Source organism: Panulirus ornatus, chromosome 55 (genome assembly GCF_036320965.1).
Source record: "Panulirus ornatus isolate Po-2019 chromosome 55, ASM3632096v1, whole genome shotgun sequence".
NCBI lineage: Eukaryota > Metazoa > Arthropoda > Malacostraca > Decapoda > Palinuridae > Panulirus > Panulirus ornatus.
Window position 1 is genome coordinate 31,738,328 of NC_092278.1, and position 19,259 is coordinate 31,757,586.

General features: G+C 40.6%; 1 protein-coding gene across 3 annotated transcripts in view; it reads left to right on the plus strand.

Annotated features, from left to right (window-relative positions):
• Positions 1-19,259, plus strand: part of LOC139765646 (putative phosphatidate phosphatase) — a 224,089-nt gene that overhangs the window by 61,411 nt on the left and 143,419 nt on the right. Inside the window, exon 2 of one of the 3 annotated variants that reach the window (XM_071693340.1) lies at positions 14,648-14,799. The exons of the other annotated variants lie outside the window; for them this stretch is intronic. Within the exon in view, the coding sequence (XP_071549441.1) occupies positions 14,648-14,799 (152 nt within the window). The remainder of the gene's footprint in view (positions 1-14,647; positions 14,800-19,259) is intronic. 3 annotated transcript variants of the gene reach the window in all.

The following is a 19,259-nucleotide window of genomic DNA, read 5'->3' on the forward strand; positions in this document are numbered from 1 at the left end:
TTCATCGCTTTGCAATGTCTTACCATTCCACATCATTGGAACTTATTGACAGGTGATAAACGATAATTTTGTATGTACTGCCATACTTTGAATGTGAAAACTATTATAAATGGCTGAAATATAGAGCTGTACATCCCAGTCTGTTCCACTGAAAATCCTGACTCCTCTTATAACGTACAAATTTACTCCTGATGAACTACTGAGCTCTCAGGAATGTTTAGAGAAATATGAGTAGACTCAGTAGTTGGATACAAGGTAGTGAGATACAGGAATAAAAAGGGCAATGTATGATGGAAAGAGGAGATTAGAAATGCTGTGGAAGAGAAGAAAAAGGCATATGGTGGATTGATCAGTAGGAATGTACCATTGGAAGTTCAGCAAAGGAGGAGGGAAGAATACAAAATATGCAAGTGGAGTGTTAAGAAGCTGATAGAGGAAATAAAAGAAAGAGTAGATGAAGGTTTTGAAAGAAAGTTAAGTGAAAAGTTTTGGGATAATAAGAAATTATACTGGAAAGAGGTGAAAAATGAAAGAGGTGGATGTAAAAGTGGAAATGTTAATGCAAGAAGTAAGGAAGAGAAATTGCTGAATCATAAAGAGGACGTAAAAGGAAGATGGAAAGAGTATTTTGAAGAACTAATGAATGTGGGAGAAGGAGAGGCAGCAGTTGTTACATGCATTGGCATATAGGGGGGAAGAAAGAGGATACAATTGCAGGGGCCTATAGCAAACAGGGAGGTAAGAAGGATAATAATGAGGCTGAAGGTAGGAAAGACACCTGAAGTGGATGGGATTATTGCTGAAATGCTGAAGTATGGAGGAGAAAGTGTGATAGAGTGGATGCATCTTTTATGTAATTTAGCATGGAAACAGATGGTTGTGCCTAAGGATTAGGTGGAAGCTATTATTGTTCCTTTATTCAAAGGATAGGTGCTAAGAATGTATATAGGATTATAGGGGAATAAGTCTGTTAAGTATACCAGGAAAAGTGTATGTATGACTATTAATTGACAGGATGATGGAAGGGACTGAATGCAGAATAAGTGAAGATCAAGGGGTTTTTAGGGAAGGTAGGGGCTGTGTGGATCAGATTTTTGTAATAAGATGACTGTGGAAAAGTATTTAGCGAAAGGTAATAAGTTGTATGCAGCTCTTATGGATCTGCAGAAAGCATATGACAGAGTCAAGTGGAATGCTTTGTAGGATGTGTTAAGGATATATGGTATAAGGGGAGACTGTTGGATGATATAAAAGCCTTCTGAGAAGAGCAAATGCACATGTAAGAGTATATGGAGAGCTGAGTGAAAGTTTTGGGATACATGTAGGTGTGAGGTAGGGCTATGTGATGTCACCATGGCTTCTTAATATTTTTTTTTTTTTTTTTTTTTTTTTTTTTTTTTTTTTTTTTTATACTTTGTCGCTGTCTCCCGCGTTTGCGAGGTAGCGCAAGGAAACAGACGAAAGAAATGGCCCAACCCCCCCCCCCATACACATGTACATACACACGTCCACACACGCAAATATACATACCTACACAGCTTTCCATGGTTTACCCCAGACGCTTCACATGCATTGCTTCAATCCACTGACAGCACGTCAACCCCTGTATACCACATGACTCCAATTCACTCTATTTCTTGCCCTCCTTTCACCCTCCTGCATGTTCAGGCCCCGATCACACAAAATCTTTTTCACTCCATCTTTCCACCTCCAATTTGGTCTCCCTCTTCTCCTCGTTCCCTCCACCTCCGACACATATATCCTCTTGGTCAATCTCTCCTCACTCATTCTCTCCATGTGCCCAAACCATTTCAAAACACCCTCTTCTGCTCTCTCAACCACGCTCTTTTTATTTCCACACATCTCTCTTACCCTTACGTTACTTACTCGATCAAACCACCTCACACCACACATTGTCCTCAAACATCTCATTTCCAGCACATCCATCCTCCTGCGCACATCTCTATCCATAGCCCACGCCTCGCAACCATACAACATTGTTGGAACCACTATTCCCTCAAACATACCCATTTTTGCTTTCCGAGATAATGTTCTCGACTTCCACACATTTTTCAAGGCTCCCAAAATTTTCGCCCCCTCCCCCACCCTATGATCCACTTCCGCTTCCATGGTTCCATCCGCTGACAGATCCACTCCCAGATATCTAAAACACTTCACTTCCTCCAGTTTTTCTCCATTCAAACTCACCTCCCAATTGACTTGACCCTCACCCCTACTGTACCTAATAACCTTGCTCTTATTCACATTTACTCTCAACTTTCTTCTTCCACACACTTTACCAAACTCAGTCACCAGCTTCTGCAGTTTCTCACATGAATCAGCCACCAGCGCTGTATCATCAGCTTCTTAATATATACATATATATTAATATCGAGGATGTAAGGCATGAGTATGTGTAGGAAGAGAGGAAAGTGATTGGTACTCAGTGAATGTAGGTTTGTGGCAGGGGTGTGTGATGTCTCCATGGTTGTTTAATTTGTTTATGGATGGGGTTGTTAGGGAGGTGAATGCAAGAGTTTTGGAAAGAGGGGCAAGTATGAAGTCTGTTGTGGATGAGAGAGCTTGGGAAGTGAGTCAGTTGTTGTTTGCAGATGATACAGCGCTGGTGGCTGATTCATGTGAGAAACTGCAGAAGCTGGTGACTGAGTTTGGTAAAGTGTGTGAAAGAAGAAAGTTAAGAGTAAATGTGAATAAGAATAAGGCTATTAGGTACAGTAGGGTTGAGGGTCAAGTCAATTGGGAGGTAAGTTTGAATGGAGAAAAACTGGAGGAAGTAAAGTGTTTTAGATATCTGGGAGTGGATCTGGCAGCGGATGGAACCATGGGAGCGGAAGTGAATCATAGGGTGGGGGAGGGGGCGAAAATCCTGGGAGCCTTGAAGAATGTGTGGAAGTCAAGAACATTATCTCGGAAAGCAAAAATGGGTATGTTTGAAGGAATAGTGGTTCCAACAATGTTGTATGGTTGCGAGACGTGGGCTATGGATAGAGTTGTGCGCAGGAGGGTGGATGTGCTGGAAATGAGATGTTTGAGGACAATGTTTGGTGTGAGGTGGTTTGATCGAGTAAGTAATGTAAGGGAAAGAGAGATGTGTGGAAATAAAAAGAGCGTGGTTGAGAGAGCAGAAGAGGGTGTTTTGAAATGGTTTGGGCACATGGAGAGAATGAGTGAGGAAAGATTAACCAAGAGGATATATGTGTCGGAGGTGGAGGGAACGAGGAGAAGTTGGGAGACCAAATTGGAGGTGGAAAGATGGAGTGAAAAAGATTTTGTGTGATCGGGGCCTGAACATGCAGGAGGGTGAAAGGCGGGCAAGGAATAGAGTGAATTGGATCGATGTGGTATACCGGGGTTGACTTGCTGTCAGTGGATTGAATCAGGGCATGTGAAGTGTCTGGGGTAAACCATGGAAAGTTGTGTGGGGCCTGGATGTGGAAAGGGAGCTGTGGTTTCGGGCATTATTGCGTGACAGCTGGAGACTGAGTGTGAACAAATGGGGCCTTTGTTGTCTTTTCCTAGTGCTACCTCGGACACATGAGGGGGGAGGGGGATGGTATTCCATGTGTGGCGAGATGGCGATGGGAATGAATAGGGGCAGACAGTGTGAATTGTGTGCATGGGTATATATGTATGTGTCTGTGTGTGTATATATATGTGTACATTGGGATGTATAGGTATGTATATTTGCATGTGTGTGTGTACATTGTGTATGGGGGTGGGTTCGGCCATTTTCTTTCATCTGTTTCCTTGCGCTACCTCACAAACGCGGGAGACAGCGACAAAGCAAAATAATAATAATAGAAAAAAAATTATTTTTTTTTTTTTTTTTTTTTTTGCTTTGTCGCTGTCTCCCGCATTTGCGAGGTAGTGCAAGGAAACAGACGAAAGAAATGGCCCAACCCACCCCCATACACATGTATATACATACGTCCACACACGCAAATATACATACCTACACAGCTTTCCATGGTTTACCCCAGACGCTTCACATGCCTTGATTCAATCCACTGACAGCACGTCAACCCCGGTATACCACATCGCTCCAAATCACTCTCCTCCTTGCCCTCCTTTCACCCTCCTGCATGTTCAGGCCCCAATCACACAAAATCTTTTTCACTCCATCTTTCCACCTCCAATTTGGTCTCCCTCTTCTCCTCGTTCCCTCCACCTCCGACACATATATTCTCTTGGTCAATCTTTCCTCACTCATTCTCTCCATGTGCCCGAACCATTTCAAAACACCCTCTTCTGCTCTCACAACCACGCTCTTTTTATTTCCACACATCTCTCTTACCCTTACGTTACTTACTCGATCAAACCACCTCACACCACACATTGTCCTCAAACATCTCATTTCCAGCACATCCATCCTCCTGCTCACAACTCTATCCATAGCCCACGCCTCGCAACCATACAACATTGTTGGAACAACTATTCCTTCAAACATACCCATTTTTGCTTTCCGAGATAATGTTCTCGACTTCCACACATTCCTCAAGGCTCCCAGAATTTTCGCCCCCTCCCCCACCCTATGATCCACTTCCGCTTCCATGGTTCCATCCGCTGCCAGATCCACTCCCAGATATCTAAAACACTTCACTTCCTCCAGTTTTTCTCCATTCAAACTCACCTCCCAATTGACTTGACCCTCAACCCTATTGTACCTAATAACCTTGCTCTTATTCACATTTACTCTTAACTTTTTTCTTTCACACACTTTTCCAAACTCAGTCACCAGCTTCTGCAGTTTCTCACATGAATCAGCCACCAGCGCTGTATCATCAGCGAACAACAACTGACTTACTTCCCAAGCTCTCTCATCCCCAACAGACTTCATACTTGCCCCACTTTCCAAAACTCTTGCATTCACCTCCCTAAAAACCCCATCCATAAACAAATTAAACAACCATGGAGACATCACACACCCCTGCCGCAAACCTACATTCACTGAGAACCAATCACTTTCCTCTCTTCCTACACGTACACATGCCTTACATCCTCGATAAAAACTTTTCACTGCTTCTAACAACTTGCCTCCCACACCATATATTCTTAATACCTTCCACAGAGCATCTCTATCAACTCTATCATATGCCTTCTCCAGATCCATAAATGCTACATACAAATCCATTTGCTTTTCTAAGTATTTCTCACATACATTCTTCAAAGCAAACACCTGATCCACACATCCTCTACCACTTCTGAAACCACACTGCTCTTCCCCAATCTGATGCTCTGTACATGCCTTCACCCTCTCAATCAATACCCTCCCATATAATTTACCAGGAATACTCAACAAACTTATACCTCTGTAATTTGAGCACTCACTCTTATCCCCTTTGCCTTTGTACAATGGCACTATGCACGCATTCCGCCAATTCTCATTCACCTCACCATGAGTCATACATACATTAAATAACCTTACCAACCAGTCAACAATACAGTCACCCCCTTTTTTAATAAATTCCACTGCAATACCATCCAAACCCGCTGCCTTGCTGGCTTTCATCTTCTGCAAAGCTTTTACTACCTCTTCTCTGTTTACAAAATCATTTTCCCTAACCCTCTCACTTTGCACACCACCTCGACCAAAACACCCTATATCTGCCACTCTATCATCAAACACATTCAACAAACCTTCAAAGTACTCACTCCATCTCCTTCTCACATCACCACTACTTGTTATCACCTCCCCATTTGCGCCCTTCACTGAAGTTCCCATTTGCTCCCTTGTCTTACGCACTTTATTTACCTCCTTCCAGAACATCTTTTTATTCTCCCTAAAATTTAATGATACTCTCTCACCCCAACTCTCATTTGCCCTTTTTTTCACCTCTTGCACCTTTCTCTTGACCTCCTGTCTCTTTCTTTTATACGTCTCCCACTCATTTGCATTTTTTCCCTGCAAAAATCGTCCAAATGCCTCTCTCTTCTCTTTCACCTAATACTCTTACTTCTTCATCCCACCACTCACTACCCTCTCTAATCAACCCACCTCCCACTCTTCTCATGCCACAAGCATCTTTTGTGCAATCCATCATTGATTCCCTAAATACATCCCATTCCTCCCCCACTCCCCTTACTTCCATTGTTCTCACCTTTTTCCATTCTGTACTCAGTCTCTCCTGGTACTTCCTCACACACGTCTCCTTCCCAAGCTCACTTACTCTCACCACCCTCTTCACCCCAACATTCACTCTTCTTTTCTGAAAACCCATACAAATCTTCACCTTAGCCTCCACAAGATAATGATCCGAAAAAATGGTAGAGGATGTGTGGATCAGGTGTTTGCTTTGAAGAATGTATGTGAGAAATACATAGAAAAGCAAATGGATTTGTATGTAGCATTTATGGTTCTGGAGAAGGCATATGATAGAGTTGATAGAGATGCTCTGTGGAAGGTATTAAGAATATATGGTGTGGGAGGAAAGTTGTTAGAAGCAGTGAAAAGTTTTTATCGAGGATGTAAGGCATGTGTACGTGTAGGAAGAGAGGAAAGTGATTGGTTCTCAGTGAATGTAGGTTTGCGGCAGGGGTGTGTGATGTCTCCATGGTTGTTTAATTTGTTTATGGATGGGGTTGTTAGGGAGGTAAATGCAAGAGTTTTGGAAAGAGGGGCAAGTATGAAGTCTGTTGGGGATGAGAGAGCTTGGGAAGTGAGTCAGTTGTTGTTCGCTGATGATACAGCGCTGGTGGCTGATTCATGTGAGAAACTGCAGAAGCTGGTGACTGAGTTTGGAAAAGTGTGTGGAAGAAGAAAGTTAAGAGTAATTGTGAATAAGAGCAAGGTTATTAGGTACAGTAGGGTTGAGGGTCAAGTCAATTGGGAGGTGAGTTTGAATGGAGAAAAACTGGAGGAAGTGAAGTGTTTTAGATATCTGGGAGTGGATCTGGCAGCGGATGGAACCATGGAAGCGGAGGTGGATCATAGGGTGGGGGAGGGGGCGAAAATCCTGGGAGCCTTGAAGAATGTGTGGAAGTCGAGAACATTATCTCGGAAAGCAAAAATGGGTATGTTTGAAGGAATAGTGGTTCCAACAATGTTGTATGGTTGCGAGGCGTGGGCTATGGATAGAGTTGTGCGCAGGAGGATGGATGTGCTGGAAATGAGATGTTTGAGGACAATGTGTGGTGTGAGGTGGTTTGATCGAGTGAGCAACGTAAGGGTAAGAGAGATGTGTGGAAATAAAAAGAGCGTGGTTGAGAGAGCAGAAGAGGGTGTTTTGAAGTGGTTTGGGCATATGGAGAGGATGAGTGAGGAAAGATTGACCAAGAGGGTATATGTGTCGGAGGTGGAGGGAACAAGGAGAAGAGGGAGACCAAATTGGAGGTGGAAAGATGGAGTGAAAAAGATTTTGTGTGATCGGGGCCTGAACATGCAGGAGGGTGAAAGGAGGGCAAGGAATAGAGTGAATTGGAGCGATCTGGTATACCGGGGTTGACGTGCTGTCAGTGGATTGAATCAAGGCATGTGAAGCGTCTGGGGTAAACCATGGAAAGCTGTGTAGGTATGTATATTTGCGTGTGTGGGCGTATGTATATGCATGTGTATGGGGGTGGGTTGGGCCATTTCTTTCGTCTGTTTCCTTGCGCTACCTCGCAAACGCGGGAGACAGCGACAAAGTATAATAAAATAGATAAATAATATATATATATATATATATATATATATATATATATATATATATATATATATATATATATATATATATATATATATATATATATATATATCCCATTTTAGAAAGTTAAAAAAATACAAGGAGGGGAGGATTTCTGGCCCCCCGCTCCCGTCCCCTCTAGTCGCTTTCTACAACACGCGAGGAATGCGTGGGAAGTATTCTTTCACCCCTATCCCCAGGGATAATATATATATTTTTTTTTTTTTTTTATACTTTGTCACTGTCTCCCGCGTTTGCGAGGTAGCGCAAGGAAACAGACGAAAGAAATGGCCCAACCCCCCCCCCATACACATGTACATACGTCCACACACGCAAATATACATACCTACACAGCTTTCCATGGTTTACCCCAGACGCTTCACATGCCTTGATTCAATCCACTGACAGCACGTCAACCCCTGTATACCACATCGCTCCAATTCACTCTATTCCTTGCCCTCCTTTCACCCTCCTGCATGTTCAGGCCCCGATCACACAAAATTTTTTTCACTCCATCTTTCCACCTCCAATTTGGTCTCCCTCTTCTCCTCGTTCCCTCCACCTCCGACACATATATCCTCTTGGTCAATCTTTCCTCACTCATTCTCTCCATGTGCCCAAACCATTTCAAAACACCCTCTTCTGCTCTCTCAACCATGCTCTTTTTATTTCCACACATCTCTCTTACCCTTACGTTACTTACTCGATCAAACCACCTCACACCACACATTGTCCTCAAACATCTCATTTCCAGCACATCCATCCTCCTGCGCACATCTCTATCCATAGCCCACGCCTCGCAACCATACAACATTGTTGGAACCACTATTCCTTCAAACATACCCATTTTTGCTTTCCGAGATAATGTTCTCGACTTCCACACATTTTTCAAGGCTCCCAAAATTTTCGCCCCCTCCCCCACCCTATGATCCACTTCCGCTTCCATGGTTCCATCCGCTGACAGATCCACTCCCAGATATCTAAAACACTTCACTTCCTCCAGTTTTTCTCCATTCAAACTCACCTCCCAATTGACTTGACCCTCACCCCTACTGTACCTAATAACCTTGCTCTTATTCACATTTACTCTTAACTTTCTTCTTCCACACACTTTACCAAACTCAGTCACCAGCTTCTGCAGTTTCTCACATGGTTCATGTGAGAATATATATATATATATATATATATATATATATATATATATATATATATATATATATATATATATATATACACACATACACATACATACGCACATATACACACACACACACACACATACATATATATACATATGAAAAATGTACGAAACAATTTAGAAAACTGAAACTTCTAGCTTGAAATGAAATGAAAAAAATGAATGTCACATAATGGTTCAACCTCTGGCTATGGAAAAAGGAAATGTATAATTTATTTACACAAACGTCAATAGTAGTTCTCATCAATTTAACCACTGTATCAATAAGCTTCAATGTCTAAGCTACATTTTTTCCAATTTCACTATTTTCTTGTCAAAGCACCATGTATGAAAACTATCACTCCAGTAACACAACTATAAACATTTACTTCCCCTTTAAAAAAGTTCTGGGGAAGTCTGTCTCGATACACTGCGGGACACTCTACCACCTGGCGAGGTTTGTGTTGCAATGGTTCTTGATTCACAAACGTAGTAGCATCACTGGTGGGCCAAGGTAGTTCCGTTGGCGAAGAGGAGCTCATGAAACATGTCGGAAAGCATGCTACTGCAGGCAGGAGTGAAGGCTGATGCAAACTGGTATCGCTCTGAATGATGTGATGGGGACGAGATGATCCTCTGACTCATGTCCTAGAGATCCGTCTCATATATATGTGTGTGTGTATATGAGTGGATGGGCCATTCTTTGTCTGTTTCCTGGTGCTAACTTGCACCAAGTCGAAGAAGGTAGTATGGCGTTATAAGCATCATTATATGCTGCACCCAGTAAATCTCCACCTCAAACGGAAGAAGTCTTGAATTTGTGACAGGAAAGATCAAAGCAAGTACTGCCCCATTCAAGAAGTTGAGATGGACACGGAATACTGTAGTAACCCACTTGCTTGGGGGTGCAGCCAGAAGATAAATCTGTATTGCAGTTGTAACATGGCATGGATTCAAGAGGTATATAAGCTGTTTAGTAGCAAACTTGAAGCCAATCTCCATACCAAACACCATTGACACCAACACCAGGAATGGAGAAAAACTGGAGGAAGTGAAGTGTTTTAGATATCTGGGAGTGGATCTGGCAGCGGATGGAACCATGGAAGCGGAAGTGGATCATAGGGTGGGGGAGGGGGCGAAACTTCTGGGAGCCTTGAAGAATGTGTGGAAGTCGAGAACATTATCTCGGAAAACAAAAATGGGTATGTTTGAAGGAATAGTGGTTCCAACAATGTTGTATGGTTGCGAGGCGTGGGCTATGGATAGAGTTGTGCGCAGGAGGATGGATGTGCTGGAAATGAGATGTCTGAGGACAATATGTGGTGTGAGGTGGTTTGATCGAGTAAGTAACGTAAGGGTAAGAGAGATGTGTGGAAATAAAAAGAGCGTGGTTGAGAGAGCATAAGAGGGTGTTTTGAAATGGTTTGGGCACATGGAGAGAATGAGTGAGGAAAGATTGACCAAGAGGATATATGTGTCGGAGGTGGAGGGAACGAGGAGAAGAGGGAGACCAAATTGGAGGTGGAAAGATGGAGTGAAAAAGATTTTGTGTGATCGGGGCCTGAACATGCAGGAGGGTGAAAGGAGGGCAAGGAATAGAGTGAATTGGATCGATGTGGTATACCGGGGTTGACGTGCTGTCAGTGGATTGAATCAGGGCATGTGAGGCGTCTGGGGTAAACCATGGAAAGCTGTGTAGGTATGTATATTTGCGTGTGTGGACGTATGTATATACATGTGTATGGGGGTGGGTTGGGCCATTTCTTTCGTCTGTTTCCTTGCGCTAGCTCGCAAACGCGGGAGACAGCGACAAAGCAAAAAAAAATATATATATATATATATATATATATATATATATATATATATATATATATATATATATATATATATATATATTGATGGAATGATAAGAGAGATGAAAGCAAAACTAGGGAAAAGGGGTGCAGAGACAGAATGTGATGATGAGATATGGTGGCTAATGGCAACATGTGTGCGGATGATACTGTGTTTTTTGCTGAGAGTGAAGAGGAGCTGCAGAAGTTTGTAAGTGTGTTTTAATGATGCGTGTAAACAGAGGAGATTGAAGGTAAATGCATGTAAAAGTAAAGTAATAATGTTTGAATGGATACGGAGTGAAAGTTTAGATTTTTTTTAAAACGATATTGAGTGAAAGAAGAAAGTGCACTAAATTGTGCTTTGGATATGGGGGAGGGGGAAGACTGGAAGACGTGAGGGAATTTAAGTATCTAGGAGCTTTCCTGGGTAAGTATGGTGATATGGAAGGAGAGATAAGGGAGAGAGGAGTTCAAGGTAGAAGAGTCATTGGGTCCCTTAATATAATAATGAAGGGTACAGGTGTAACTATGGAAGTGAAGAGAGGATTAAGGGACAGCATAGTTTTCCCAACCTTGACCTGTGCAGCTGAAACATGGATGTGGAGTGAGGCACAGAGGTCAAGAATTCAGGCTATGGAAATGAGCTATATGAGAAAAGCATATGGCATGACTAGATGGAATGATGAAAGAAATGACAGAGTGTATGAGAGATGTGGTATGGCAAGGAATGCAAAAGAAATGAATTGTGGTGGTGGAATGGGTGAAACATAATACTATGAGGTGGTTTGGGCACATGGAAAGGATGCAAGAGTGGGAGTTTACAAGGAGAGTGTATGATAGTACAATTAAAGGGGTTGGTGTGAGCAGAAGACTACCTGTGCATGGACAAATTGGGTGGAGGAGCACTGGAGGGAGAGAAACAGGAAAAGTGTGTAGAATGGTGTATATGAGGGAGGCATGTACAGAGAGGGATAAGTGGAGACTTTTGCCATGGCCACCCACTTGATGGGAGTTCCTGAAGGGAACAGGCATCAGAGGTATAGATAGACAGTCTATGTCACATTATATAAGAAAATGTATCAAGTCTAGTATATTGGAATCCAGTCATGCTAACTTTCTCTTACTTAGCCAAACAGTTTACCATAGACTTAGAATGCTAGAAAGAAACATGAAATATGGATAAGGATTTTGATTTTTTTTGTTTTAGTGAAACCTTTCAGATATTTGATGATGTGTGTGAAATGTACGTTTGGCTTTCAAATAGTCCCTTATTATCCTCTGCCATGTTCGTGCATGTAGTAAAAGATATGTATATGTGGCTAAGTAGGTATTTTTATACAACGGATGAAAAAGCTAGTAGAAAATGCACACCTTTTCTTTTCAGTATGATTCTTAAAAACTTTAAGTTCTCATAAGAGATATTAAGTTAATGATCAGAAATGCAGCTGCTTTAATTAGATCTTATGGTATTGCTTTAGATGATTGGATGTTATAACTATGAACATCATGTTACAGTAGTTTTCTCATGACCTCTTTGATTAGAAGTGCTAATGATATTTTTTCCATACTTCTTCCATAGGCTTTTGGATATCTTTTGAAGAAAGTCAAAATATATAGTTCTATTTAACTGATTTTAAGTTCTCCATTATCTTATTTAAGCTAAAAGGTGATAAGTAAGCATTAGGTTTTAGTGCTTTACAAGATCCGCAAAATCAAATCAGTCAGACAGAATTAAGATTTTTAGGTTTCCATTTTTTCTGAGAGGTGTTTATGTCTACAATCCTTATTACCTACATAGGAGAAATTTAAATAGTTTGACAAACTGGTTCCCCCTTTTTTTATTTCTTTACACTGTAGGTTATGACAATGTATTATTTTTGTGTGTAGCTAGTTTGATTTAGATTCAGAAAATCATCGTGTACTATAAATATTTCAGAAAAGTTGTGAGCGTTTCATACAGGGACTTTCTTTAGTTTCAGCTTACTGAAAATTGACACAAGAGGCTGTATACATTATGATAGGCTGGGATCATCCAAAAAGAGAAGGGTCAGTTTGGCCTGAGTTCTTATTACAGCTATAACTGGTCTTGAATACCTGCTGTTAACAGTTTTCCTGGTTTATCTTTCTGGTAAAGATATGTAACTCTTAAATATCACATTGTTAGATGTCAGTATGATGAAATGAGACAGGGTAACAAGTAGTAAGTCAAGGAAATTGGGTGTTCCTGCCTGTAGCCAGCATATACTGTTGTTAACCCAAATTTTGATCATTATTTCCCTCAAAAGATGCAATCCTTTATGTGTGTAAATCTCCCCATGGAATTAAGAATGGAGTCAATAATGATAGATAGATGATATGATTCAGCCACACATGTAATTAATTTTTTTGTCGATAAATCTGCTTATATTAGAAGGTTCTCTTAGTTGTGATCAATTATCTTTTGTTACTGATTTTTTTATATGGTTTTAACTGTTGGCACAAGACATACAAAGAGGCTTAGCTCAACATGTTTGCATTTACATTTGATGATATAAGGTAATTCTAATTCCAGAATTAAGTGTTGATTTGTATGGTTGACATAAATATTCTGTAAATGCTATTATTCAGGTTGCAAGAAAGTATTTTATTGTATTACATTTGATTTGTAGGTCTGGTAAGGCAGGAAAGTTTATCTGGTGATTTTGATTTTGAAGCCACATCTTAATATCAAAGGCTTGGAGATGATGAATTAGATCTTGTTAATATTAAGGTGCCGTAAAACTAAGTGAATTGAGAATTGAACCACAGCAGGTCATTAGCAGCTGTATGGCCAGATCTTACACAGTTCTCAGGTAATAGCATTTTTCCTGGGAGCCTTCCTTGTTTTATTGTGTAGCCAGTTAATGCTGTATTACTATTATTGATTCCTGTCTAGATTTGGATGCTTATTAAATTGCCATACTAATAAGCATGCCTGTTACCTTTATAATTTCTTTGGTCTGCTACTAATCATGGTACCTGGACTTGTTATGAGTAATAACCAAAATATTTAATCCCTTATGCTTCTGCAATATTTTCAAGTATGTCTACCCAGCTTTACCAGATATAGGGAATATAGTTAGACAGAAGAAAGTGGTAATAAATGCCAGTGTTCTGTGCCCATGTTGTTATAGGGGTTCTATTATTAAAATATTTGATACATTTTTCCTCAATATTCTTAGCTTTGTGATTACAATTTTGTCTATAGCAGAAATTTTCTAATGTACTTTTATGATTTGCGTTGCCTTTTACAGAGCAGTTGGCTTCTAAACAGTGTTTAAGTTATTCCCACCAGTGTTTAAGATCCACATGCCCTACCTTTCCCTGTTCCAACCCCTCTCCAACCCACTGTTTTTACTGTTAACAAGTGCTTCTATGATTTGCCCAGGTAGACGCTTGATATGTGGAAAGCATTTACAGTCCAAAGATTGTTATATCAATGGCCCTGGAATACAATCCTCTGCTCTGTTGTAATTTGGATGATTATGATTTCAAAGAAAAAGATATTTTTTATGTAATTAAATGCTTAGTTCATTTAAAATGTTTTAAGTGCACACTTAATCTTCATTGTGGTATATTGTGTTTTTGAAGTATTGATTGCAGTAAGATATCAAAAATTCCTAACCTTGCTGCTTTAGTCATTAGAACCAGTTTATTTTGTGCCCTTTTGTTCTTGCTGTTCTTGAAAATGTAGAGGATCACTTACCATGATAACAGTTAATGAATTGCACCATGAGGACTCACTTGCTGCTTGCTAGTTTAATCAGAGGACAGAGGGGTATGAGGAAAACTAATATGAAGTGATCCCTGTGTACAGCTTTGAACCCCACACTTTACAGTAGGTGTCTGGGGAGGATGCCATGCATGCTGCGGACCTAGCGAATGTTGCGCTGCCTCACTCATTTTTTGTCCCCTCTGTCCCTCTTGTTTTCCAGTGGCCATCCCTATCCTTCTGTTCTTTCTGTTGGGCAAGCCATTTGAGCGTGGGTTTAACTGCGACGACGAAAGCCTGCGTTACCCTTATAAGGACTCCACAGTGAGCACTGGGGTGCTCTATGTTGTGGGAATGTTTCTTCCTGCCATATCGGTAAGTTGGCTGGACACCTATCTTGCCCACCTTCCTTACCCCATGACCTCAACCCTTTTTAAAATCTCCTTACCTGTGCACATTCACCATGTGAGAAATGCAGTGTATTTGTTTACAAGGAAAGCATTTGCCTGTGATAGGTGTCACTTAAACTTTAAGCATAGGATGTTAATTATGGAAAAATGTAGCATAAAGTACTGAGATATGTGTAATACAGTTACACTGTAGCAAGAATACTGGACATATGATTGATATCCCCTTTCCATTTCTTTGTAAAATGAGATTTACATATTTTATTCCTGTGAATTTTGTGAGCATATAGAATAGCTCTTTTGCAGCTAGTAGTAAGACATATTTAGCTGTTGCCCAGAAGAAAAATATTTTCGTGGCAATTAAATGTTTTGCTTATTTTCATTCAGGTAAAGCATTTTGTTTAAACAGAGTTTTATAATTTACACTGGTTGTATATACAAATGATTACAAGTTGCTTTCATTTTCTGTAGGAAGGTAAATTGGTCTCTGATAACCATATTTCAAACTGTCCTTTCATATTAAAGTCAACATTTGATTGACATTGCTTAAGTATCAGTGATCAGTTAAAGACTTTATTTGGAATGATTAAGAATTTTTCATGGCATATCCAGATTGATGAGAGATTGATTTTTTTTAGTGCACTTGAAGGAAAACCCCATGATTAGAAAAAACATTTGCATACCTGTCGACCTATTATGGAGCATTTTAACTAATGGCATGGAAAAAATAATTCTGCCGTGGAATGCTTTACCACTCAATTAAGTTTCATTATTAGAATTGAAAAAGTTAATGTGTTTGGAACTGGTATTTCATTTTAATCTTTCTGATACCTCCAGTGCAACATGAGATATGTCTTAGAGATATATCTTTTAGACTTTCTTGACCTGCACAGCCAAGTATACAAGATTATGGCTCGTTTCCCTGGTGTAATTTCATTATGCTGACAAGAAAAGAGGGAGAGGGAGAATATTTTTATCATTGCAAAACAAGAGAATATACAGACTGCTCTTAGTGTGCAGAAGTTTTATAACAGAAGCATTTCATGTGGTGCAAGTATATTGATTTATTCATCATAATTTACATGCACAAAGTATATGCACGTGAATATTAAGACTGATAGACTTAAGGATGCATCAGATAGTGAAATGTTGAATATCTGGTATTCAGCTATTGAGGTAGGTTGTTGAAAATTTTATATTTTGTATGATTATAATGATAGGGTTGATAGAGATGCTTTGTGGAAGTTTTTAAGAGTAAATGGTGTGGGAGGTAAGTTACTTTGGTTTGTGGCAGGGGTGAGTGATATCCCCATGGTTGTTTGATTTGTTTATGGTTAGGGAGGTGAATACAAGAGTTTTGGAGAGAGGGGCGAGTATGTAGTATGTTGTGGATGAGAGGGTCTGGGAAGTGAGTCAGTTGTTATTCATCGATGATACAACTCTAGTGGCTGATTCGGGTGAGAAACTGCGAAGGTTGGTGACTAAGGTCGAAAAAGTGTGTGAAAGGAGAAAGTTGAGAGTAATTGTGAATAAGAGCAAGGTTATTAGGTTCAGTAGGGTTGAGGGATACGTTAATTGGGATGTAAGTTTGAATGGAGAAAAATTGGAGGAAGTGAAATGTATTAGATATCTGGGAGTGGACTTAACAGCGGATGGAACCATAGGAGCAGAAGTGAGTCACAGGATGGGGAGGGGGCGAAGGCTCTGGGAACAATAAGGAATGTGTTGAAGGAGAAAATGTTATCTCGGAGAGCAAAAATGGGTATGTTTGAAGGAAAGTAGTTCCAACAATGTTATATAGTTGTGATACATGGGCTATAGATAGGGTTGTACAGATGAGGCTGGATGTGTTGGAAATGAAATGTTTGAGGACATTATGTTGTGTAAGGCAGTTTGATTGAGTGAATAATGAAAGGGTAAGAGAGATGTATGGAAATAAAAAGAGTTTGGTTGAGAGAGCAGAAGAAGGTGTTTTGAAATGGTTTGGACATATGGAGAGAATGAGAGGAAATATTGACAAAGAGGATATATATGTTAGAGGTGAAGGGAACAAGGAGAAGCGGGAAACCACATTGGAGGTGGAAGGATGGAGTGAAAAAGATTTTGAGTGATCAGGCCCTGAACATACAGGAGGATACAGGAGGGTGAGAGGCGTGCAAGGAATAGAGTGAATTGGAATGATGTGGTATACTGGGGTCGACATGCTGTCAGTGGACTGAACCAAGGCATGTGAAGTGTCTGGGGTAAACCATGAAAAGGTCTGTGGGGCCTGTATGTTGATAGTGAGCTGTGGTTTCAATGCATGACACATGACAGCTAGAGACTGAGTGGGAATGAATGTGGCCTATTTTGTCTCTTTTCCAGGTGCTATATCATTGAAGCGGTGGGTAGCGATGCTATTTCCTGTGTGGCGGGGTAGCAACAGGATTGGATGAAGGCAAGCATGTATGAATATGTACATGTGTGTATGTGTATATGCCTGTGTGTGTATATGTATGGCTATGTTGATATGTATATTTATGTATATGTGCGTGTATGGGCATTTATGTATATATATATATATATATATATATATATATATATATATATATATATATATATATATATATATATATATTTTTTTTTTTTTTTTTTTTTTTATACCTCGTCGCTGTCTCCCGCGGTTGCGAGGTAGCGCAAGGAAACAGACGAAAGAAATGGTCCAACCCCCCCCATACACATGTACATACACACGTCCACACACTCAAATATACATACCTACACAGCTTTCCATGGTTTACCCCGGACGCTTCACATGCCTTGATTCAATCCACTGACAGCACGTCAACCCCTGTATACCACATCGCTCCAATTCACTCTATTCCTTGCCCTCCTTTCACCCTCCTGCATGTTCAGGCCCCGATCACACAAAATCCTTTTCACTCCATCTTTCCACCTCCAATTTGGTCTCCCTCTTCTCCTCGTTCCCTCCACCTCCGACACATATATCCTCTTGGTCAATCTTTCCTCACTCATTCTCTCCATGTGCCCAAACCATTTCAAAACACCCTCTTCTGCTCTCTCAACCACGCTCTTTTTATTTCCACACATCTCTCTTACCCTTACGTTACTTACTCGATCAAACCACCTCACACCACACATTGTCCTCAAACATCTCATTTCCAGCACATCCATCCTCCTGCGCACAACTCTATCCATAGCCCACGCCTCGCAACCATACAACATTGTTGGAACCACTATTCCTTCAAACATACCCATTTTTGCTTTCCGAGATAATGTTCTCGACTTCCACACATTTTTCAAGGCTCCCAGAATTTTCGCCCCCTCCCCCACCCTATGATCCACTTCCGCTTCCATGGTTCCATCCGCTGACAGATCCACTCCCAGATATCTAAAACACTTCACTTCCTCCAGTTTTTCTCCATTTAAACTCACCTCCCAATTGACTTGACCCTCAACCCTACTGTACCTAATAACCTTGCTCTTATTCACATTTACTCTTAACTTTCTTCTTCCACACACTTTACCAAACTCCGTCACCAGCTTCTGCAGTTTCTCCCATGAATCCGCCACCAGCGCTGTATCATCAGCGAACAACAACTGACTCACTTCCCAAGCTCTCTCATCCCCAACAGACTTCATACTTGCCCCTCTTTCCAAGACTCTTGCATTTACCTCCCTAACAACCCCATCCATAAACAAATTAAACAACCATGGAGACATCACACACCCCTGCCGCAAACCTACATTCACTGAGAACCAATCACTTTCCTCTCTTCCTACACGTACACATATATATATATATATATATATATATATATATATATATATATATATATATATATATATATATATATATATATGCGTGGGATATATATATATATATATATATATGCGTGGGATGAAGAAGTAAGAGTATTAGTGAAAGAGAAGAGAGAGGCATTTGGACGATTTTTGCAGGGAAAAAATGCAATTGAGTGGGAGAAGTATAAAAGAAAGAGACAGGAGGTCAAGAGAAAGGTGCAAGAGGTGAAAAAAAGGGCAAATGAGAGTTGGGGTGAGAGACTATCAGTAAATTTTAGGGAGAATAAAAAGATGTTCTGGAAGGAGGTAAATAGGGTGCGTAAGACAAGGGAGCAAATGGGAACTTCAGTGAAGGGCGTAAATGGGGAGGTGATAACAAGTAGTGGTGATGTGAGAAGGAGATGGAATGAGTGTTTTGAAGGTTTGTTGAATGTGTCTGATGACAGAGTGGCAGATATAGGGTGTTTGGGTCGAGGTGGTGTGCAAAGTGAGAGGGTTAGGGAAAATGATTTGGTAAACAGAGAAGAGGTAGTAAAAGCTTTGCGGAAGATGAAAGCCGGCAAGGCAGCAGGTTTGGATGGTATTGCAGTGGAATTTATTAAAAAAGGGGGTGACTGTATTGTT